Raw genomic sequence first — 25,446 nt, 5'->3', positions numbered from 1 at the left:
TTCACCGTTCAATGATAACACATATAATGAAGTTATACTTTAAAATCTATTTTATTAAACATAAAATGAATAATTATGGAACTTAAAACAATATCCCAGGTCTACGTCCTATAACGGTGATGGCTAATCTTTTTGTCCTCGCATGCCAACAACCATAATGCAATGCGTGCGCGACCCACACACCCGTGTACCACGCGCCCCCGTGCATGCACACATGACCTCATGCTCCCCCACCCCCCACTCATGCACGCACGACCCCACAACCTGCCCCCACGCGTGCCCTCACCCCCCGTCATGCATGCAAGTCTCCCAGATGCATGTCAGAGACCCAAACATCAGCTGGCTGGCAGGAAGCATGCGCACGTGCATGGTGGAGCTGAGCTGGGTGATAGCTCGCGTACCCGCAGAGAGGGCTCCCATGTGTCACCTGTGGCACATGCGCCATAGGTTGGCTATCACGGTCCTGAAACAACTGTATCTTTTTAAAATGAGTGGGATATCAATATTGTCAAGTGCAGAAAATACATTCATAGACATTTCAAGAGACATCGTTCTGGGTTCAACTTCAGGTGCTGAATCTCCATTTTAGAGAGGGGATGGGCAACTCTAAACCATCTCCTGTGTTATCGAGTGCAACTTCCAGATATTGAATCATCTCAACTGGTGGCAGGAATAGTTTCAACGGTGACTTTAATGCAATAGCAGAGTTGGAAGGGACCTTGGAGATCTTCTAGTCCAACCCCCTGCCTAGGCAGGAAACCCTATACCGTTTCAGACAAAGGGCTATCCAACATCTTCTTAAAGACTTCCAGTGTTGAGGCATTCACAACTTCTGGAGGGAAGCTCTTCCACTGATTAATTGTTCTAACTGTCATGTACTTGTGTATGCTGTGACTATGTTCACACAATAGGCTATACTATGGTTTGTTTAATTGTGTATTATTAACTTGACAATTGGCTAGATTCAGAAAGCACAGAGCAACGTTATGAAATCTGGCTGATAAGCCATATCGGCATCACAAAACACTGCTCAAGAAATGTTCCATGCACCATCAAATTGGGGTACCCAATGGGGCCATCCTTTCTTGATTTTTCCTGAGTTGAAAGCTGCTTCGCTCATTTGGAAAATGGAGTCTAACCATCCAAACAGGGGTGGGCTGCTACAGGTTTGCCGGGTTCCAGAGAACCTGTAGGTAACGTTATGGCTGCTTCAGAGAACCTCCAAATCCCACCCCTGGCTGGCCCCTCCCACCCCACGCCATCCCTCCCCTCCCAGGAGTCTCCACGTGACCCATTTTGGATGCGAGGTAAGTGCAGGGCCTGCATGGAGGTTCAGGGTGGGGGGAAACTGGGCCTCCCGGAAGTTCTGGAAGGCTGGAAACAGGCCCGTTTCTGGCTTCTGGAGCCCGAGGGAGGAGGTTGGGGAAGGTGAAAATGTCCCCCACCGTGATGTAGGAGGCGCACTAGGCCACACCCACCATGGTCATGCCCACCCAGCAACCAGGCAGTGAACCCATTGCTGAAATTTTTGAAGCCCATCCCTGCATCCAGCTACTGTATTTCTTGAGGAAAAGGCCGAATTTATGGAAATCCCATTAGGGCCGCCCAGAGACTCCTTTCACTTTTTTAAAATAGTTTTTATTGAACATTTTAATCTTTAAAAACAGAAAGAAAAACACAACAAGAAAAAACAAAACACAAAATGTACATACTAATGTAATAATGTAATGATAATGTAAATTGATTATACAGCCTTCTGTATCGGCTTTCATATTTAGCCTTTCCAGTTCTCCATTCTGCATTGCCTTCCTATTGCTTTTACTTTGTCCTATAATATAACAACAGTAGTAGTCACACTTATAATAATATTACGTAATTATTTATATCACCATTATATTTACATTCTCTATTTTCTGTTTTGGCTTCTATTTTCTAGCCAGTTATAAATTCTATTCCATATTTTATAGAAATCCGATTCTTCTCTTTCTTTAGTTCTATTGTCATTTTGTCCATCTCTGCACATTTGAGTAGATGTAGCCACAAGTCTGGAACATTCTACCATATGTGGTGGACGTGCCCCATCATAAGGAAATACTGGTGCAAAATTCAGAAATGGTTGGAAGAAATTACGGAGCAAAAAATAGAACTGAAACCAGAAGCATTCTTATTAGGACTATTAGGTCAAAAAAATGGATAAACAACTTCAATACATAATAATACACATACTCACTGCAGCTAGGGTTGCTTTCGCACAAAACGGGGGGAAAATCAATACACACGCAGACGAAACAATAATTGGAAATGTACTCGAATGTGCAGAGACTCCCTTTAAGCAACAGGATCCAACTTTTCAACTTTAATTTTTTACAATACCCAGTGCAACCCTACATCAGAGACACTGTGTGAAGCTAAATGGAAACAAGCCGTGGGGAGCAGTTTATAGTGTCAAGAGCCCTTGATAAAGGAAGCAGCTGAAGCAGCAGAATAAATACACCAATACAATCGTAGATTTCAAGAGGTTGTTTTCCCTCAAATGTATCTGATGATGCTACTTGGAGCACTTCTGCAGGCCTGTGGCTCCCTCTTTAAATCCCCTGCAGGGCTGTAGTAAATAAGTTAGCATATAAATGTATTTTCACGAGGGGCTCCCACTTTGAACTAAGCAATAAAGAGCTTGTTTGTTTAGCCTGGTGCATGAATAGTGGCTTAAGTAAGTGTTGCAAATGTGATGTGCCAACAAGGAGACATATGGACTCCTGGCATTTTTCTGGTTTGTTTTTTGGACTTTAAAACAGCCATTTAAGCGCAATAAGTGCAAAAGAAAACAAGACAAGCTAGAAATTGGTCAAACAAGTCACAGTTAAAACATAGCTTAGCGTGATATGTACATGCAGCCTGCATACAGGCTCTCATGCAAGGGAACATCTTCAGATTCTTACAAAAGGGATTTGTTTAATTCGGCATATGTCGGCTTTTTTTAAAAAAATCAGTCACATAGACTGTGGTTACTGTTCTATTGTTGGAGATAGCCGTAAGCATTTTTAGCAGATGCTTCATTGGCTGCAGAGAAATGGAAAATTGATGACCTGGTGAACAGAAAGGGAAGGAGAAAGAGGCAATGGGAAGGCTGCTGTCAGGGATCCTGAAATAGAAATAGCAATAGCTCTTAGACTTATACACCGCTTTACAGTGCTTTACAGGCCTTTCTAAGCAGTTTTACAGAGTCAGACTCTTGCCCCCAACAATCTGGGTCCTTATTTCACCCACCTCAGATGGATGGAAGGCTGAGTCAACCTTGAGCCAGTCAAGATCAAACTCCTGGAGTGAGCAGTGAGTTAACCTGCTATACTCCTTATAACCTACGTAATCAAGAAACCACCAAGAAAGAAGCATTACCATAATCAATGCTGGTAGGTCAAACTACAATACAACCAACTAGCAAACTTCATTTCCCTGACAATGCCCTGATAATGCTACCTCTCCTGGTAACAAAAAAAGCTACGGAGAAATAAGCTCAGCAAATACAAAAAAAAAAAAAAAAAAACCAAATAATTTCTCCCCTTATAAGTTAACTTGTGTGCCACTCTAAATCAGAGATTTTTCATTAAAGGATCGGTCAAGCAAAACCTCTGGGAAATTTGCAAAAATAGGAAATTTGGAATCTTTATGAAACAGCATTGGTTCTGAACCATGCAAATAAGTATGGTTTTAAATGAATCTGCTGGTTTATGAAATTTGGTAGTCTTTTTTGTTGTAGTCTTTGATAGTCTTTTTGATCTGGTCTGGTTCATTTGTTTTCAGATGCCAGTGGGTAGAATTGCACCCTTCCTTCCTGAACTATACTATTTGAAATTTTGGGAGTTCTAGTCCTCACACATCTGGATGACACCAGGTGGGCGACAGCTGATTTAACCTGTTTCTTGCAGGAATCAGGTTAAAATAAATCTTAATCAAAACAAATATGACACTAAATCAGAGGTCGTATTCATCAGGTCTTGACCAGTTCTGGAGAAACAGTAGTGGAAATTTTGAGTCCTTCGGAGAACTGATAATCACCACCTCTAACTTGCCTTGACCCCATCTATTCTCTGCCTCTCAAGTTCCAGCTGATCAGGATGGAATGGGGATTTTGCAGTATCCTTCCCCTGGAGTGGGAAGGGAATAGAGATTTTACAGTATCCTGCCATGCCCACCAAGCTATCCCACATCCACCAAGCCACGCCCATAGAACTGGTAGTAAAAAAAATTGAATCCCACCACTGCACTAAATCATGGTTGCTCAGCATGGAATGTGAAACTATTCAAATTGATTTCACATTCAGCTAAAAGGTCCTCTAAGTGTGGGTGACACATTTAACCAAAAGAAGGTTAAAATTGTGACTGAAGAGCCATGAATGATAAAGTTACAAAGAAGAAACAATCATTTCCTTTAACCATCTATGAATCGTCCAATCTCTATAATTATGGGTAAATCCCAGGGTAAATGAAGCAAATAAATCTATGAGAATTTAGGCCATTAAGGATGAATTCGTTTCCCATTAAAGGCAATTACTGGTTTTATACACTGCTTTAAATCATAACGGGTTGCTTCAGTTTGGCTTAATGTATCTGTAATCAGTCAATTTATTTGGTTAATCAGCTGTGGTTAAATCAGTTATAACTTAATCAGTGATGGGTTTCAAAATTTTTTAGAACCTCTTCTGTAGGTGTGGCCTGCTTTGTGGGAGTGGCTTGCTGGCCATGTGACCGGGTGGTAGTGGCTTGCCAGCCATGTGACTAAGTGGGAGTGGCTTGGCAGTCATGTGACTGGGGGGCATGGCCAACTTGTAAAATGTGATGAAACTCACTTAATAACACTCTTGCTTAGCAACCAAAATGTTGGCTGAGAAACTCTGGCATTTGAAGTCTTAAAGCTGTCAAGTTACAAGACCCTTGCACCCCTAACCCTTTAGAAAAAAAACCCAGGGGTGTTCAAACTTGACAGCTTTAAGTCTTGTGGACTTCAACTCCCAGAATTCCTCCTCTCGCTCTTCATCTTGATGATGTGCGGATGGGCGGGGGGGAGGGAGCTGGAACCGGTTCTAAAAGGCACTGTAGATTTGTGGAACCTCTTCTATAGAAGAGGTTAGAACTGGCAGAAACCCATCCCTGAACTTAATGCTAAAAAATATAGCTAATCACTAACTCCACATTCCCAATCATTCCTGTATCCCGTTCTGGAAAATTTCTGGTGACAAATTAATGCTAGTGTTTAGAGATCTGAAATGTGTTTGACTCGTCCCTTTTGTTAGGATTCAGACTTGGACCTGAGGCAGAAACAACGTTGGTCATTCTGTGGATGATAATTGTTGGAACCTATAGGGAGGGGCATATGTCTTCCTAATCCTACCATCCTCGTGGTTGTGTTCAATACCATTGATCTTAATATCCTCCTGGATTGCCGGTATGCTTTCCTGGGGGAGACAGTGTTTTGCACTTGTTCTGCTTCTGAGTGACTACTCCTACTTGGAAGTTAGGAGAACAATAGGTGGTCCTGTGGTGGCCAAAATTGGCTACTCCAAAATTGGCTACTCCAAAATTGGCTACTGCAGCATTTAATCTTCTCTCTCTGGTTATTCAATAGCAATAGCACTTAGATTTATGTACCGCTTCATAATGCTTTACAGCCCTCTCTAAATGGTTTACAGAGTCAGCATATTGCACCCTGCAACAATCTGGATCCTCATTTTACTGACCTTGGAAGGATGAAAGGGTGAATCAACCTTGAGCTGGTGAGGATTGAACTCCTGGCAGTAGAATTCAGAGTTTGCCTACAATACTGCATTCTAACCATTGTGCCACCATGGATCTTATTCAAGCGGTGCAATTGGACACTTGCAAGGACTCACAAATGATTTTAGAGTTATCCCCCCTGGCCTTGGCATTGTAATTGCTGTGGAACCTAAACCCAAGAGGAGCAAATTTCCAACAGAACTACTCCAGCTTCACCCCTCTTGTTGCTCAGTGAGATCCCAGGGAGAACTGCCAAGTTCTAGTGCCAGGTCATGATTAGCTACAATATTGCCCCATAGAGATCTGGCATTTATAGATGTACTTCAGTGGTGGGATCCTCCCGGTTTAACAACCGGTTTGGTGATCGCGCGATTTGCGCGCACTCAATTTGATGAAATCTTCACTTCCGGGTTTCTTCGGAGGAGTAACACCGCTGATTCGCATGGCAATCTGCTTTGCCACGCAAATCAGCTGAGAAGATAAAGGTAAGAAAATAGCGCAGGCAGGCGGTTCGGTCCATCTGATCATTGGGATGAACCGGTTCACTCCCAGCTGATCATCGGAGCTACCGGTTTGCCCGAACCAGTCCGAACCGGTTGTACCCACCCCTGATGTACTTTATATATTGAGCAGTGTGAAAACCTGAGCTTGGAGCAGAACCTTTAAAATTAGCAGCTTCTTTGCTTTCTGTCTTGTATTTTCAGCACAAGTTCAAATTCTTCGCAATTGTTTGAAACTTTGTTGAGTCTGAAGGGTACTAAAGCAAAATTAGCAACATCAACAATAAATATAATTATATTATTATATTATATAATAATTATATTATGGCACCTTAGAGACTGACAAATTATTTATTGCATGAACTCTTATAAATCCATTTCTCACTTATTCAATATCAGATTGAAAGGGAAAGCATATCTTTTATATTTTGACATCCATGGTTTTCTTCCTGTTTTAGATTATGAGATTGATTCAAGGGCAAAAAAAAAATTATATGCATTCTCTTGAGATAAAATAGGTTCCAGGCTAACCAGATAGTTAACTTTTATTGTTTAAGATATCAACTCACAAACATGGTGAATAACAAGGAATACATGATTGAATACATATATAGAAGCTATACATTATGTTTTTAAATATCTTATTGCTTTACTAGGCTAATTATTAAACAAATTTATATAGCTGCCCAAGTACATATAAGTGACTCAACCTTTACAAATGGCAATAGAGTCATGGAATGAATTTATGATATAATGGTTTTTGTCCATTGGTGGGGTTCAGCCAGTCCACACCTATTCGGGAGAAGCGGTTGTTAACTTTCTAAGCAGTTTGGAGAACTGGTTGTTGGAAGAAATCTTATTTTGTTTTTTTGCACTTTACAGGGCTAATCCTGTCAGGAAGGAAACACTCTGGTGTTGTTTCTAGCCTAATCTTGATTGCCCTGCTTACAGAAACTGCCTCTCCATGTCCTTATGACATTGTAACAGCTAAGGCAAAGCGCTCATCGACCTGAGTGACGTTGAGTTTGCAATGCCCACATGGTCACATGACCACATGGTCACATGACCACCGAGCCACATCTACCCAGCTGGTCATTAGGGCAGAGAACCAGTTGTTAAATTATTTGAATCCCATCACTGCTTTTGTCATACAACACTTAAAGAACAGATAAGAAATTACATAAATATTAAAGAGACTTATAGATAAAACAGAGGGGAATAAATTCGGTACCTGGAAATTCTAGTAATTTTATTCCCGATATATGAGACTATCATGTCCATAAAAAATAGATAGGAAGTATAACTTCAATAAATATTTCCTTGGAAACACATGCAAACATTTCTTACGCTAGTCAATTCAGCCAATATTTTATTCAGAACATTGCACAACCTCTCACTTTCTTGGGTGAATCAAGAAGCAATCTGGTTGAATAAGCTCAAATAAAGTAGAAAATAGAATACAGCGTGAGCTATTGGATCTAAAAAGCACGCTATAAGGAAGACAAAGAACTGGAAATATAAATGCTAATTTGCCTGCTCTTTCTTGAATCCAATAAGAAGCACTAGAGGGAGTTATTTGCAGTACAATCCTTCTCAGAAACATTTCTAACGCAAAACGTAACCCACATATCATATTAAAAGACTGTTTCTTGCCTCTCCTGATAACTCAAGTTTCTCTAAGACGGGACTAAATCAAACTTCTCTAGTGAGAAAAAAAATCTTACTTTCAAACAACCAAACTGCTGTGTGATTGGAATAATACCTTTTGACCTCATAGTTTGTGAAGATTCTCAGTCATCCAGGTCATGGTTGTCCCAAAGGTGCTTTTTCTGGAGGCAACTGGACTTTCTTGTTTTTTCTTCGAAGATGTTTCTCTCCTCATCCAAGAAGCTTCTTCAGCTCTGGCAGGATAGTGGGGAATGGAAGGATTTGTATTCCTTGCAGACAGCTGGTCATGTGCATCCTTTTAGAGGGTGTGGGAGTAGGAATGGGTTTCCAGGGGAAAAATTGCAGTCTACAGGAACCAGGAGCACCACTCAGTTGACCCTGAGGACACAGATGCTTCCAAGACCATCCAAGAGCTTCAAAGTCCCTCAAAAAGGATGCAGATTATCAGCTGTCTGCAAGGAATGTGAATCCTTCCATTCCCCCACTATCCTCTCAGAACTGAAGAAGCTTCTTGGATGAGAAGAGAAACATCTTCAAAGAAAAAACAAGAAGGTCCAGTTGCCTCCTGAAAAAGCACCTTTGGGACTTTTGACCTCATGCACATGGAGTTCCACCACGGTTCAGGAATATCCAATAGCCTCAGTATAGGAAGGAGTAGAAAATATAAACTCTGTCTTCACTTCCAAATTAAATTAATTTTCCCCATCCTGGCTGGGGGAGAATTCTGGGGAGTCCACATACGTTAAAGTGGCTAAAGTTGAGGAACACTGGCTTATACTATCCCACACTCACTGAAATCTAAACTCATACACAGCTCTAAAAGCTCTTCAATTTTTTTTTATCAGCTATAGTGCACAGAAATCAAAGAACACCTTTGAATAAGGTATATTTTAATATATAAAGAGAAAACAAATAATATTTGGACTATCTAAGGATGTCCCAGTTGCAACGGTGACAACCCAACTGCCTTTTCAAATAATGTAAAAGTAGAATGCAAACAAGTTTTGCACTCTTTGCAAAAGAAGATTAATCTATAGAGCCTTAAAATAACATGCATGACTATAAACCATATTACCGGTATTAAAGTTTGCTGAAATTTATACTGTGGCTTATTTAGTAGATACTGAAAGGCGTGTACGTATCACGCATAGAGGCAATGCTTGCACTGGTCTGTATTTTAACAAAATGATAATATTACTAAAAATACAAATTTAAAATTAAGATTTACATGCCTTGTAAAGCAAGGCTGCCTTTTCCCCCTGTTGCAAATGACATGGGATTTTGACATCCCAATTGGAATGGAGTCATATTTGCTTGGAAGCCTCTATGACGCTAAAGCAAGGGTGGGTAGCTATGGCAACTTTATAACCTGTGGACTTCAACTCCCAGAATTCCAGAGACAGCATGGTTGGTTCAGAAAAATCTAGGAGTTGAAGTACACTGATCATAAAGTTTTCAAAGTCACCCACCCCTAGGATAATGTCTCATTTCCCAATGTTCTGATTGGTATAGTAAGTTTTCCTGAAACAAAAATTAATTGTACGACACCCTAAAACCGTGATGGCGAACCTATGGCCCCCATGCCACAGGTGGCACATGGAGCCATTTGTCAGGGCACGCAACAAATGCGGCTGAATTCGGCCTTCTTTTGAAGATGTTTTTCATCTCAAACAAACTTCCGTTTTGCCCATAGGGCGAGTTTTCACCCTCCGGAGCCTTCAGGGAAGCCTCCTGAAGGCTCCGGAGGTCAAAAATCAGCCCTACAGACAAACCGGAAGTCACTTCTGGTTTGCTCATAGGGTCAGTTTTTGCCCTCCCGAGGCTTCAGGGAAGCCTCCCGACAGCCCCTGAAAGCTCCGGAGGGCGAAAAACGGAGCTACGGGGAACCCGGAAATTTGGGAATTGTGACTTCTGGTTTGTCCGTAGGTCCGTTTTTCGCTCTCCAGAGCCTTCAGGGAAGCCTCCTGAAGGCTCTGGAGGTCAAAAATTGGCCCTGAGGCCTCCGGAAGGCATCCAGGGGTGGGGCAAGGGAGGCTGTTTTCACCCTCCCCAGGCTACTAGAAAGCCTCTGGCACCTGGGGAAGGTGAAAAAAACGCGGCAAAAGCGTTTGTGTCTGTATCGCTGGTCATGCACATGCATGCATGGTGGGGCAGATAACGTGCATAGCATTATGAGTGTGGCACGCTGGCGCACAACCCTCCCCCCTGTGCTCCCCCCCTCCACTTTTGGCACAGCAGCCAAAAAAGGTTCGCCATCACTGCCCTAAAATATTCATTGTAGTTGCCGAAAATGTCCCTAAAATCTGTGATCCTGGAACTGCTGTATCTTTGCACTTGGAACAACTGTTGAAATAACAAGCACTTGTCCCAGAATATGCAATAATTCAGGAATGGGGAATTGTCCTCCAGGTACCGTATAACTCCTATCATCTCAAACTATTGGCCATGCTGCCTGAGACTGGATTCCAACAACTGTACACGGCAATTGGTTTCCCATGTCTACATAGATAGTGGAGCCTTTGGGGATTTGGACTGTTTATGCTTAGGATTGTGCCTTTTCTCATCAGGCTGCTTTCGTTGTATGCCATCTTTTTCAAGAACGATGTGTAGAGCTGGTTACGGAAGGATAGATTAGAAAAAGGTCGAGAAAAAAGGAAGCTTATAAATGGAACAAAATCAGAACGTGCCCTTCAGGCTTGAGGTCTGAAGAAAGATCTCCCAATCAACTGCTGTGGGCACCATCCTGCAAGGAAAACCAAATAGTTAAGGACTGTTATGCATATTACCAATCCCAACATGGCTGATCATGGGATATAAAGGAGGTGAATTGAATGAACTCATGAAATATTTTTTAAAAAATATGTTATAAAATATGTTTCTTCACCTCCTCGCCCAAAATGGGTCCCAGAGCTATTTGTATAAAAACTGATTTAAATAGAAGTGTTTGCACTGCATTTTTTGTCAGTACTAAATGAAATGATTGATACACATGCAAAACATCATGATATGCTATTTTAGAATTGGCAGCTTTCTTCAAGATTCTCCTTGGAAAAATCTATCCACTTCAGGGGTTGGCAACTAATAACAACTTTATGATCTGTGGACTTCAACTCCCAGAATTCCTGAGCCATGGGATTCTTGGGAGTTGAAGTCTATAGGTTGTAAAGTTGCCATAGTTACACACCCTTGATCTACATCAGGGGTGTCAAAGTAGTGACCCCTGGGCCAGATGCATCACACCTAAGCCACGTCCATCCCAGCTCCACAAAGAGGGGAAATGTTACGATACGTCACGTGTTGGCAACATGATGCGGCCAGTTTGACACTCGTGATCTACATGGTTCCTAAGACTTGAGACTGACTTGCTAGCGTTTGATCAATCAATGAAAATCATGCAAAGCAGAGCAAAGTATTAGAAATACTGCACAGAGTATATTAGACATGAGGTAAGAAAAAAGAAAAGAAAACATAGCTAAATCTATTTTACACTAACATTGTTCACTGTATCTCTATCAGTGGTGGGTTTCAAAAAAATTTAGAACTTATTTTGTAGGTGTGGCCTGTTTTGTGGGAGTGGCTCGGCAGTCATGTGACTGAGTGGGCATGGCTTGGCAGTTGTGTGACCGGGTGGGTGTAGCCAACTTGGAAAATGTGGTGAAATTCACTTAACAACACTCTTGCTTAGCAACCAAAATTTTGGGCTCAATTGTGATCATAAATTCTTTCTTTCTTTCTTTTTCTTGTGTCTCTCTCCCTCTTTCTTTCTTTCTTTCCTTCCTTCCTTCATTGCTCTTTCTTCCTTCCTTCGTTCTTCCTTCCATTCTTTCTTTCTTGTGTCTCTTTCTCTCCCTCTTTCTTTCTTTCTTTTTTTCTTTCTTTCTTTCTCTATCCTTCTTTCTCTTTCTTTCTTTCTCTCTCTCTCCCCCCCCCCCTCTCTCACACACACATCCCTTCCAGTTGCTGAAAATTTCTGTTTTGCCAACTGGGAGGTTGGCAAATAAGCCTCACTATCCATTTAAAATTAACCCTATCACCCTACGCACTGTGGGGTGGGGGTGATTTTCATGGTGGCAGAAGGGGGACTCAGCACTTGGCACCGAAGGCTTCACTCCCAAAATGCCCTCGTCTTCCTACCTATAACCATAGGCATTGAAAGCCTGAAAACGCCACCCCCACGTATTCATGAGGGCAAGCAGCTCCACGAATTGCATCAGGGAATAGGGCCAATGGGCAGCGATGACTGGAAAGGAGAGACGTTTCACTTTGGGGACTTCTGCTCCGCTCGGCTCCTGGGAGGGCTTAGGCAGTGGCAGTGGCGGCAGCTCCTGGGGAGTGAAGTCATTGTGGCCCCCTGAGCTGCCCGCCAAGTCTCCGAGGCACCTGTCACTTGTAGGAGGAGGAGGAGGGGTGGCGTAAAGCAGCACCACGTTAAACCGAAGCCTCTGAGTAACTGGGAAAGAAAGCCGCACTTGGAACCTGCTGAAAACTGATGCTCGAAAAGCTTTTATATTCAGTCTCGATTCATAAAATTATTTATTCTTGAGCCCTTATGTTCTTTTAGGAGGAGGCATCACTTTAATGTAACCCCCTGATCTCAAATACACAGCCCTTTTTGCTTTGGCTCCCTTAAAAAGACTATACTCTTTCCCTTTAGAACACTAGACACTACAGTTCCCCTCAGAACACTACACCCTTTCCCCTCTGAACATTACACCCTTTCCCTTCAGAACACTAAACACTACACTGTTTCCCTCAGAACACTACACACTTTCCCCTAGGATCACTAGACACTACAACCTTTCCCCTCAGAATATTACACACTTTCCTCTCAGAACACTAGACACTACACTATTCCCCACAGAACACTACACCCTTTCCCCTCAGAACACTACATACTTTCCCCTCAGACCACTAGACATTACACTGTTTCCCTCAGAACACTACACACTTTTTCCCTAGTACACTACACACTACCTTCTACTTTTCTATCCATCTTAAAATGTCTCTGTCCATTCTCCCAATGGATATTGGTAACCCTTTACCAAGTTAATTTTCCTCAAGTAGCTAACCAGACAGCTGAAAGCTGAAAGAATGGGAAGAAAAATGGGTCCACCAAAAAATGTCAACCTAGTCAAAAGAAGAGCTAGGTAGGAATTCCATCCCCTTCTTACCCATCCAAGAGTCAGTAGAACCTTCGTCCATAAGGGTTTGGATACAGCCCTGTCTTCTGCACCCCAAAGGCTGTAATGAAGATGTTGATAATGACTATGATGAAGACGAGGATCGTGGTAATATTGTTGAGCAAGTCCAGGCGCTGCTGTTTTGCCACATCATTCAGATTCAGTCGAGCTAAAAGCATTAAATCCAATATGGTCAAAATTTCTGACAGAGGTACTTTGTTTTCTTCACCCTTCCCTCCCTCCCTTTAATTACAGGTGCTTTTCCCCGAGACTCAGAAAACACTAAAAAGAAATATACAAAAATGCATTGAATTATTTTATGATTTCTTGAGTATTAGGTAAAGGTTCCCCTCACACATATGTGATACTTATTCCCAACCTTAGGGGCAATGCTCATCTCTGTTTTAAAGCCCAAGAGCCAGCACTGTCTGAAGACATCTCCGTGGTCATGTGGCTGGCATGACTCAACACCGAAGGCACACGGAACGCTGTTACCTTCCTACCAAAGATGGTCCCTATTTTTCTACTTGCATTTTACATGCTTTTGAACTGCTAGATTGGCAGAAGCTGGGCCAAGTAATGGGAGCTCACTCCATTACATGGTGCTAGGGATTTGAACCGTCAAACTGCCAACCTTTCTGATTGACAATCTCAGTGTCTTAACCACTGAGCCACCGCATCCCTCTTGAGTATTAAGATGGTCTTATTTGATTTTTCTCCCCCAAAAGTCAGGGCAATAAACCATGTTGCCCTTCCCAATCCTATATGCGATTATTCTCTCCCCCCCCCCCCCGGGGTCTACACAGCACTGAGAAGTAAAAGCTTAGAAGCAGGGCTTCGATCCGTTACGGTTGCTTGTCTTTCCTTGCATATTTATAGCTAAATCAAATATTTCAGGACCAAATTGCACCCTGGGTTCTCTCCCCTCCTTGAATTTCTCACTGCTTAGCAAAGAGGAGAATGCAAAAACAATACATTTCCTTGATGTAATATAAGTTTACACCACTCTTAAAATAAAACGTGCATATGGAGAACAGGTGACAGGAAACATGTGGCCCTTCCTGATTACTTTCCTCCTCCCCCCCCAAGGAGCAGGATTTGCTGTCATGCAAATGACATGTGGAACCAATAGCAAAAGGCGCCTTGGTGCTTGGAGAGATGCCCTCCCTAGCAATTTTCCACAAAGTTTGTTTAACCGAAAACCCAACGCAACTCTCCATCCAATAGGGCCTGATTGCTTTTGAAGAACAGATTCGATGACACTGAGTCATTGAATATGAATATACATATATATATATATATATCTGAGTCACTTTTTGGACCCCCATTGGTCAGACTTTTTTAAGAAGCTGAAAGCCAAGGGTGCAGGATCCATGCATGTTGAGAATGCTAACAATCAGCCTCTATATATAGAAGAGAGTTTCTATTGATACAGCAGGACTGCAGCTGTATGGAGCTCAAGTTCATGACCCTGTCATTCCTTTCAATGCCAAACACATAAGGAGAGAAAGACAGGCTGCTTTTATCATGCAAGGGCATGAGGGGGGACAGGGAGGAGGGGGGAAGCAAGGGGAAGGAGCATGGAGGACCAACCCAGACAGTTGCGGAGACGGTTTCCTCTATATATAACCACAAGAGATTCAGAGAAATATACTAGGGCGATTACAAAGGGAAGGAAAAATACCACCAGGGTGGTTGTATTTATTTAAGAAACGGGGTCAATGCAGGAAGGTGCATGTAGGCTGCTTCTTCAGCCGCAGCGTGCAACAAACGCATCCGTGTTTTCATGGCTGCTGACAGCAAGTGTCAAAGTCTTCCCATCAAGAGCACTGTGATGGAAATTTGATTGCTCGCTGTGACCTGGTTAATTGGAGGCTTCCAAGCTCTCTGCTTCAATGGGAAAGCTTAGTATTGTTTAAGGCTTCGCTTCTCATCAACTCTAGCTATTATAGACAAGGACGGAGAGTAACTGTAGTCCAACAGTCTTGGGGGTGGCAGCGAACGCGCTATTGATAAATCCGTTGGATCTTAAGTTGCGTGAATTTTTAAGATGGAATAGGACAAGGCATTGGAGATCCCCGTTTCTTTTAAGCAGTAGGAAACTGTCTTAATGTCAGTGTCAAAAATGGCAGTAGTTCTTAGATTACAGCTTATTTAACCAACTGGCTCAGTGGCTAAAATGCTGAGCTTGTCGATCAGAAAGGTTGGTAGTTCGGCAGTTCGAATCCCTAGCGCCGCATAACAGAGTGAGCTCCCGTTACTTGTCCCAGCTTCTGCCAACCTAGCAGTTTGAAAGCATGTAAAAATGCAAGTAGAAAAATAGGAACCACCTTTGGTGGGAAGGTAACAGCGTTCCGTGCACCTTCGGCATTTAGTCATGATGGCACAACGCTGGCTCTTTGGCTTTGAAACGGAGATGAGCACCGCCTCTGAGAGTCTGGAACGACTAGTACATATGTGCAAGGGGAACCTTTACCTTTACCTATTTGTATTAATATATTAATATTACACTAAGTTTCATTAAAACATATACAGTAGCCCTTGACTTACAACAGTTCATTTAGTGATTGTTCAAAGTTGCAACGGCACCGAAAAAAGTGACTTATGACCATTTTTCACAGTTACGTCCTTTGCAGCATCCCCATGATCACTTCCAGCATGCGTGCCATATGTTTGCCATCACGGTTCTAGGGCACGGTTTAGGCATTTGCATTTTGGGACTGTTCACATACAGTAGCTTCTCTTGTAAATGACTCAAACAATTCAAGTACAGTTTGAAACAAAGAACAGGAAAGCTCTCCTTATAAACCAAAAAAACACAAACATCTTACTCATCACAATAAGGAGAATCCCAATGGTCATCTGGAAGAAGAGGGACACACTGATGAGAACTATCAGAGCCACATAATAGTGGAATGAAGGTCCCTGTTCCAGGACTGCCTTCAGCTGTGCAGCGTTAGCCATAAAGAGGGCCACGTCCAACATGCTCTCTGCCACACTTTTCTTGGTAGCATAATGGTTTATGTTGATTACACTTTCCCCATGGAAACCATGGTTAGGTCCCTGAAAGAGGAAAAAAGCAACATTAAGAATCAGGAAGGGAAATTACCTTGCCCTCCTGTTATAGGTGGATGCAATAAATGAATGCAAGCCATCTTTTCTTTTGGACCTCAGGCCTGCTACACTTTCTGTTATTCTACTATGCATTTTTCTATTGTGGGAAACTGGGAGGAGGGATTATACGGAGTTGTGTGATATGTAGCCATAACAAAATTCTTTCTAGAAAGCCAAGGTCATCCTTTGTCTCTGCACCTGGCCGGAACTGGATGGGTGGAAGCTGCCAGCATGGCAGTGGGAAATTGGACCATGTGATGGACTTGTGGGTGTGGGGGCAGGATCTTGAACTTTCAACTAGGTGTGGAAAACCGGGAAGCTTTCAGATTTGGGTTTTCCCAGATGTGCCAACATGGCTCTCTTAATAAATTGGAACTTTGCCTCGGACTCTGATTTACTTTTGGATGCTATTTGGAGCCCTGACAAAATGTTCTTTAGATGTTAGGCAATACCACCAAAGTGGCAAATTCTGGCAAAGTGGCAAACAAAAAGAGATTGTAGTAACAATCAGAATTCTAAAAACAGATAACAATGCTATAGGAAGTTAGCACCCACCCATCTCCTAGAAGAATGGAATATTTTGGGAAATATTAAAAAAGCCAGAATATTATATTTCCCTGGATGATAAAAGAAGAAACATGTTTTAAAGACAGAAAGAAGCTCTCTGCCCACAGCAGATGTTTGGTGCCCATTAAGAAAGACAAAAGACCACCAGCTTCAGGGTAATGGGATTAAGACATGACCCTCCAAAACATACTAGGATTAACCCACCTAGCAGCAGAGCTCTCCACATGGCACAATCTCCAAAGGACATTGCATCACCCAGCAAACCTCAACCAAGCCTGGGAGCTCAGACAAACATGACCCCATAGAAATGTGACAACAGCCAATAGAATACATGTTCTTGCACAGGAACAGGAAACTCAAGTGCAAAGCCCAAGAGAAAGTATAAAAACCCCTCTCTCTCAACTCCATGTGGTCAGCTGCACCAGAACCATGTGCTTGGTGATTCTGTTCACCATTAAACCCTCTTTCCAATCAGCCTCCTTGTTTCCAGTGTCTATCTCCCGGCTTGGAACCGAACCAGATGGCTATTTCTTCCAACAGTGCATATATTAAAATCAAGCTCTATTACCATTTTCCAGCCTGATACCTTCTAGGTATATTGAATTAAAAATGCAAAATGCATTTACATATATGCAAAATGCATTTACATATATGCAAAATGCATTTACATATATGCAAAATGCATGTGCAAATTAAAAATACAAAATACATTCATTGTTTTTTTTTCTTATTATTTGTTTGCACCGGAGCCTATTGATCCAGATAAATGAGAGTGAAAGATTCTTGTAACTGCTGGGTGTAACGTTGCTTATAGCAGCCCATAATCTTTGTCCCAGTGTTCCTCAGTTCATGGTATAATCTTTGCTGCAGGTGCTATCTGCTGAATTTTTGAGAGACATGGATGGAGAATAGCAATAGCACGTAAACTTAGATATCGCTTCATTGTGCTTTACAGCCCTCTCTGAGTGGTTTACAGAGTCAGCACATTGTCTCCAACAATCTGGTTCCCCATTTTATCCACTTTGGAAGGATGGAAGGCTGAGTGAACCACGAGCTGGTCAGGATCGAACTCCTGGCAGTGAGCAGAGTTTGCCTGCAATACTCCATTCTATTTATTTTACACATCTATCTTCCCTTAGTATGCCATAATAATAATAACAGATTTATATACCGCTCCATTGCAATAGCACTTAAAACTTATATACCTCTTCATAGTGCTTTTACAACCCTCTCTAAGCGGTTTACAGAGTCAGCCTATTGCCCCCATCAATCTGGGTCCTCATTTTACCCACCTTGGAAGGATGGGAGGCTGAGCCAACCTTGAGCCTGGTGTGTCAATCTTGAGCCTGGTGAGATTTGAACTGCTGAACTGCAGCTAGCAGTCAGCTGAAGTAGCCTGCAGTACTACATTCCACTGCACCACCTCGACTCTTATATATTTTTCTCCATTGTTTTTCTCCACTGAAATCAATGACCCAATAAAGAAGGGCATGTATAGAAGCCCTTCACAATGTTGAAATAACTTGTGTCTTTGTTTTACTGCCTCAAGAAAGAACATTCATGCATTAGTAATGGTCAAATCTCCTTGGGACTTGGGTTTTTTTGTTTTTTGTTTGCTTATCACAGATTTGCCACTGTCACCTTCCAGAATGACTTTTTTTGGCTTCCCAATCTAAGCATACCTAAATATCCGATTATTCTACTGAGGAAGATTTCACAATGAAACAGAAGCTTCCGTAAGAATGAAGTTTGGAGGAATAGAACCATTCAGAATAAGAAAGGTCAACAATGCACATTGACCTCCTATCTTGTTCAATGTGCACAGGAAATATACATCACAAGCTGCAGTATCAGAAGACATAGCAGCTGACATTAAAACTGGACACTAAAAGTTACAAATCTCAATATGGAGATGGCAATTCTTTGACAGATGAAAATATATCAGACTGAAAAGAGCTCGTTAGAAAAGTAAAAAATGGAAAATGAAGAGAGTTAAATATTTTAAAAAGACAAAGGTAATGCCCAGAGGTGATATTCAGCCAGTTCTGACCAGTTATGGTGAACCGGTAGCGGAAAATTTGAGTAGTTCGGAGAACCGGCAAATACCACCTCTGACTGGCTCCACCCCATCTATTCTCTGTCTCCTGAGTCCCAGCTGATTGGAGTCCCAGCTGATCCGCTGGATCTTCTTTTGTTGCACTGCACAGGAGAACGGAGCTGGAAAGCAGATTAGTGGAATGGGATGGAAATGGTGATTTTACAGTACCCTTCCCCCAGGAGTGGGGAGGGAATGGGGATTTTGCAGTATCCTTCCGCTGCCATGCCTACAAGCCAAGCCACGCCCACCAAGCCACACACAAGCAACCGGTAGTAAAAGAAATTGAATCCCACCACTGGTAATGCCAATCTGTGTACCTCATAAATACAAAACTGATGACTTTATTGAGCTCAAGAATGGATAAAAATGGACAGAATGCTAAATACTGTATTTTTCAGAGTATAAGACACACTGGAGTATAAGACACACTAAGATTTTGAAGAGGCAAATTTTTTAAAAAAGTTTTTGCACTCTGCAGACCTCCCCAAAATGACCTGTTTTTCGTGAAAACGGGCCCGGGTTTTGTCAAAAAAAGGGCATGCATAGCCTTTAGGAGGCTTATAGAATGCTCCTGAGAGTTGGGGGGGGGGCACAAACAAGGAAAAAACAGCCCCTTTTTGCTCATTTTTGAGCATTACCCAGCCATCAGCAGCACTCTGGAAGCCTCGTAAAGGCTATGCACGGCCATTTTTGCAAAGGGGTTCAGGTTTCAGGAGGCCAGAAATGCTGTATTCAGCATTTTTGCACCCAGATTTTCACCCTCTTTTTTGAGGGAAAAAGACACGTCTTATACTCCGAAAAATATAGTAAGTCACATCCTGAGGAGGCAGGAAACTTAGATAAGAGTCTAAACCTTAGAATCTCTTTGTGAGTGAGATGGAAATTTTAGATATAAAGTATATAAAGGAAGAAGACTATCAAGGATCAGACTACCAACAAAGATAGGAATAGTTAAAACAAGACTTTCTTAGTGAAAATGTATGGCTGTGAAAGCAAGACACCGAGCAAGAACAAAAGAAAGAAAATAAATAGTTGTGAATTATGGATTTGGAAATGGTTTCTAAGAATATCGTGAACTGCTGATCAGTCCTTGAACAAATAAAGACTGAGGCAGTGATCAGCAAACATACATACATTTGGGCATGTGGTGCAAACAGGTGATGAACTTAAAAAAAGGACTCTGCTTGTAACAGTGAAGGAAACACAATTAGATGAAGATAATAGACAAAGCGTGTGTGTGAATGAGACCAAGAATATCACTAGAACATTCCTGGAAGAACTGTAGAATATAAGTACAGTCTTACTGAATTGGAAAGCATTTGCCCATACAGGATAGTCACAGAATCAGAGCCACCTCTGAGAGGCTACGCTTGCTCTCTGTGTGACCGGCCACCAATTGGAGGCAGCCAAGGTATCATGCAAGGGTGAAATGCTACCGGTTCGCCCGAACCAGTAGTAAAAAAAATGCTACCGGTTTGGGCGAACTGGTAACTCTGGCGATCAGCTCTGACGATTAGAAATCACGCGGCACAGCTGATTGTTGCACAGCTGATCATCAGAACTACCAGTTCACCTGAACCGGTAGCCTTTTTTTACGTTCCAACAATCAGCTGTGCACAATCAGCTGTGCCATGCAAGGGTGAAATGCTACCGGTTCGCCTGAACCAGTTGTAAAAAAAATGCTACCAGTTTGGGCGAACTGATAACTCTGGCGATCAGCTCTGACGATTAGAAATCACGCGGCGCAGTTGATTGTCACACAGCTGATCGTCAGAACTAGCAGTTCACCTGAACTGGTAGCATTTTTTTACGTTCCGACAATCAGCTGTGCACAATCAGCTGTGCCGTATGATTTATATTTGCTAGAAAGCAGGAAATCCTGCTTCCTAGTGAAGCTAAATTGTGCGGCACAGCTGTTCCCTCCCCCCTCTGTTCTACTTTCCTTTGCAGACTCAGCAAAGGCTTCTTAATCCTCCTTTTACAGCACCTTTGGGACAACCATGATTTTGATGACTGAGAATCTCCATAGACTCTCCTTGATTAGTTTCCATCTATTGCTTCTAGTCCTGCCATTAGATGCTTTGGAGAATAAGTTGAGGCCCTCCGGAGGCTTCAGGGACCGTCTGGAGGGATCCCTGAAGCCTTTGGAACGCTTAAAACGACCCTCCGAGCAAACCGGAAATGACTTCCGGTTTGCTCAGAGGGTCGTTTTAAGCGTTCCGAAGGCTTCAGGGACCATCCGGAGGCTTCCCTGCTGCTTTCGGAGCACTTAAAACGACCCTCCGAGCAAACCGGAAGTCACTTCTGGTTTGCTCGGAGGGTTATTTTGAGCACTCCGAAGGCATCAGGGAATCCTCCGGACGGTCCCTGAAGCCTTCGGAACACTTAAAACGACTCTCCGAGCAAACCAGAAGTGACTTCCGGTTTGCTCAGAGGGTGGTTTTAAGCGTTCCGAAGGCTTCCGGGAAGCCTCCAGGCAATCCCTGAAGCCTCCGGGGGGTGGGGGAGGCTCTTTTCGCCCTCCCCAGGCTCCTATAAAGCCTCTGGAGCCTGGGGAGGGCGAAAAAAGCATGTAAAATGGGGGGAGCGCCTGTTGTGCGTGCATGCGCACTGGGGGAGTCGCGCACTGCATTATGGGTGAGGCACGCCCGTCACGACCCTCCTGCGCTCCCCCCATTTGTGGCACGCGAGCCAAAAAAGGTTTGCCATCGCTGCCCTATGGCTTCTCTAACCTTGTGTACATATTTGCTAGAGCCTATACTTGTGCTGATGGGGTGGAGGTGGGAATAAAATAGATGACTGGATTTGTTGCAGGGAGCCAAAGCAATTGTACTGCTGCTGGAGAAAAAAATTTGGCATTCTGGGTACAATCCAAAAGATTTCCTGCCGATGTATTTTAATCATGAATATGGATACCCATCGCTTTAGCTGTTACATTGTGGGGGAGGGAAAGATCCTTTCAATTCCTAATGAACTTCTTCTTGCCTCTTTCTTAGGGCTGAGAGAAAATGACCGGGCCAAGGTTACTCAACTGGCTTTGTGCCTCTGGTGGGACTAGAACTCACAGTCTCAATTATCATTACAACTCTGTATTGTCCTCCATGCACTTCAGATTTCTCAGCAGGCATAACAAAGAACAACACCATCTTACATCACTGTAAGTCTAATTACCGTATTTTTTGGAGTATAAGATGTACCGGAGTATAAGGCGCACCGAGGTTTTGAAGAGACAAATTTTTTAAAAAAGTTTTTGCACTCTGCAAACCTCCCCAAAACAGCCAGTTTTTCGCAAAAAAGAGCCCCCCCCCCTTTTAAAGGACATGAATAGCCTTTAGGACAGGGGTGTCCAAACTTGGGAACTTTAAGACTTGTGGACTTCAACTCCCAGAATTCCCCAGCCAGCCAGGCTGGCTGGGGAATTCTGGGAGTTGAAGTCCACAAGTCTTAAAGTTCCCAAGTTTGGACACCCCTGCTTTAGGAGATTTGTAGAGTGCTCCTGAGGGAGTGGTAGAGGGGGACAAAAATGAGCCAAAAAAGGACATGGATAGCTTTTAGGAGAGCAAAATTGAGCAAAAAACGGCCCGTTTTCTGCCTTCCCCAGCCCCCAGGAGCACTCTGGAAGCCTCCTAAAAACTATGCATGGCCATTTTGGTGAAGGGAGCAGGGTTTTGGGAGGCAAAATATGCTGTATTCAGTGTATAAGATGCACCCAGATTTTCAGCCTCTTTTTTGAGGGGAAAAGGTGCGTCTTATACTTCGAAAAATATGGTAATACTTTCAGGTTTTTTTAAAAAAAAACATACTTGTTGTTGCTCATTTCTGTCCATCAAAGCCCCTTTTATTCTCTACGGATTAGGAAAAAAACCACAATTGAAAACGCTAAAGGCAGGGCAGATTGAAAGTGATGGCGTCGTGCCATTCTGCTTCTTTGAGCATCCTATTGTTTTATATTTCACTGGTTGAGCACAGACAGCCTCTGTGGTCACCTGGCCACCAACATCTCATTGGGGAGAAGGACTTTCCGGGGCCAAGAACAGATGTGTAGAAAGTTAGCACCCACCGCTCTCCTAGAAGAACGAAATACTTAATATTTAAAAAGGCAGAATATTATATTTCCCCTAAAAGAGAAAGAGAAATCTTAAAGGAAACAGAGACTCAGAACCACAGTTCCCTGCCCCCCAAGCAGATTCTACCCTGTTTCCCTGAAAATAAGACCTCTCCAGATAATAAGCCCAATCAGACTTTTGAGCACATGCACTAAAATAAGCCCTCCCCTGAAAATAAGCCCTCCCTTAAAACATTGCAACACAGCAGCAGCCATGAGGTGACCATGCTCTCCACCTCCTGCACCTTAAAAATAATGAGACCTCCCTAAAAGTAAGGCTAAGTGCTTTTTGGGAGGGTCAAAAGAAAATAAGACCCTGACTTATTTTCAGGGAAACACAGTAAGCTGAGACCAGCTTTTAGAAATCCTTTCAAGACAGGATATTTTGAACAAAGACAGAATTAGGTAGAAGGGTAGGATCAGTCCTCACTCAAGATCCAAACCAGGAAAGCCAGTAAGACACAATAGGAATGGCCCAACACCATTTCAGGACACAAGCTTCTTCATGACATTATCTCAGAGAGTCCAGGCTTCAATCAATCTGAATTCAGACAACCTAAAAAGTTAGCTATGATCCCTGCATACCCCCGTGGGAGTTGGACAAACAATAGAATACATGTTCTTGCACAGGAACAGGAAGCTCAAGGGCCAAGGTACCCAAGAATAGGTTTTAAAAACCCTCACTCTCCACTCCATGTGTTCAGCTGTCCAGGACCTCAAACCCATGAGGTCCTGTCCACCAATAAGCCATCTTTCCAATCAGCCTCCATGTTTCCAGCGTCTTTCTCCCTACTTGGAACTGAACCAGATGGATATTTCTTCCAACAGATGGATTAAGATGCACCGCCTGAAATTGCCTTTAAGAACATAAGAAGGTAGGATGCATTGCATCCTATGCTGGTTTTCCTGACTTTACCTTATCCACTCCAGTGATAAAAAATATCCATGGCCCCGTTGGTTGTGATTCTCTTCAGTGTAACACACCAAGCCATACCATGCTTGTCCATGATTTGTAAATAGCTTCACAAACTCTATGCCTTAAACCAGTTTTGGCAAATCTTTTCGGCACCAAGTGGTGAAACGGGAGCTCGCACATGTGTGTGCTGGAAACACAGCTGCCCAGTGCACATGCACATGCCAAGAAAATGGTCTTCTAGTTTCTGATGAACGAATGCACACCGACCACATGGTCTTCAGGTTTCTAGCACACATGCACATGCGAAGACCAGCTGTCCAGTGCGCATGCATGAGCAAAAAATCTGAAGATCATCTTCCCGGCAAATGCATGCACACCGGGTGGCTGCTCTCCCAGTTTCTGGCATTCCAGCACGCGTGAAAACCAGCTGGCCGGCGCACCAGAAACAGGAAGAGCAACGGGTGCCAGCTCACATGTCCAGAGAGATGGCTCTGCATGCCACTTCCGGCACACATGCCGTAGGTTCGCCATCACGGCCTTAAACCATGAGTAATTTTCATAGAACATGCTGAACCACATTTTGATTTATTTTCATCATGGGTAACCCCAATGATGTATATTATACAGTACGGACCTTCATCACTGGAGGCTTTTTAAGAAGAGAGCGGACAGCCATTTGTCTGAATTGGTGAAGGGCAGTGGTTCTCAACCTTTTCTTCATCACGGACACCCTTTATATACCTCTTGTGGACACAGACAATGGCCAGTTTGGCCACAGACCCCCAAGACCTACCCTGTTTTTGGGAGTATAAGATGCATCTTTTTCCCTCAAAAAAGAGGGTGAAAATCTTGGTGCGTCTTATACACTGAATACAGCATTTTTTAACCTCCTGAAACCCCTCCCCTTTGCAAAAATGGCCATGCATAGCCTTTAGGAGTCTTCCAGAGTGCTCCTGGGGGCTGGGGAGGGCAGAAATGCTAAAAAAAAAACAGGCCGTTTTTCAGAATGCAAAAACTTTTTTTGAATTTGACTCTTCAAAATTTTGGTGCGTCTTATACTCTGAAAAATACGGTAACTCAAGATTTAAATCATAACATTTCTCCAAGCCTTCGAGGACCCCTTGTGATGAAATCTCAGCCTCCCAGAAGTCAACAGACCATGGATTGGGAACCACAGGTGTAGGGTCTCCTGCTTGAGCAGGGGATTGGACTAGAAGACCTCTAAGGACCTTTCCAACTCTGTTATTCTGTTATTCAGAAGCTGAGACTCACACCGAAAAAAAAGCCTGATAATCTTATTTTTAAAAAAACAAGTCTCAATGGCAGCAGAGCTAAATGCAGGAGAAGCTAGGGAGTTTGACATTCAATAAATCTGTCAAAGGCCTTATATGTTTTGCTTCATTTTTTGTTCTCTATTCTTTAGGCAACTATTTGTGGTCAAACTACCCATCACAACAGTTTTAATATATATATTAAATCTGTTTATACTAAAAACTACTTTGCAAATTGAAAATTCACTAAGAATG

The 25,446-nt window shown here is 42.8% G+C and overlaps 1 protein-coding gene across 1 annotated transcript in view; it reads right to left on the bottom strand.

Annotated features, from left to right (window-relative positions):
- Nucleotides 1-10,257: 10,257 nt before the first annotated feature.
- NINJ2 (ninjurin 2) overlaps nucleotides 10,258-25,446 on the bottom strand; it is a 78,535-nt gene continuing 63,346 nt past the window's right edge. The window contains exons 2-4 of the mRNA XM_081957102.1: nucleotides 15,952-16,183; nucleotides 13,112-13,289; nucleotides 10,258-10,683 (exon numbers count right to left, since the gene is read on the bottom strand). Of these exons, the coding sequence (XP_081813228.1) occupies nucleotides 13,123-13,289; nucleotides 15,952-16,183 (399 nt within the window). The 3' untranslated portion in view covers nucleotides 10,258-10,683; nucleotides 13,112-13,122. The remainder of the gene's footprint in view (nucleotides 10,684-13,111; nucleotides 13,290-15,951; nucleotides 16,184-25,446) is intronic.

This window comes from Natrix helvetica (assembly GCF_964273705.1).
Source record: "Natrix helvetica genome assembly, chromosome: 6".
Taxonomy (NCBI): domain Eukaryota; kingdom Metazoa; phylum Chordata; class Lepidosauria; order Squamata; family Natricidae; genus Natrix; species Natrix helvetica.
This window is presented reverse-complemented; position numbering and strand designations above follow the sequence as displayed.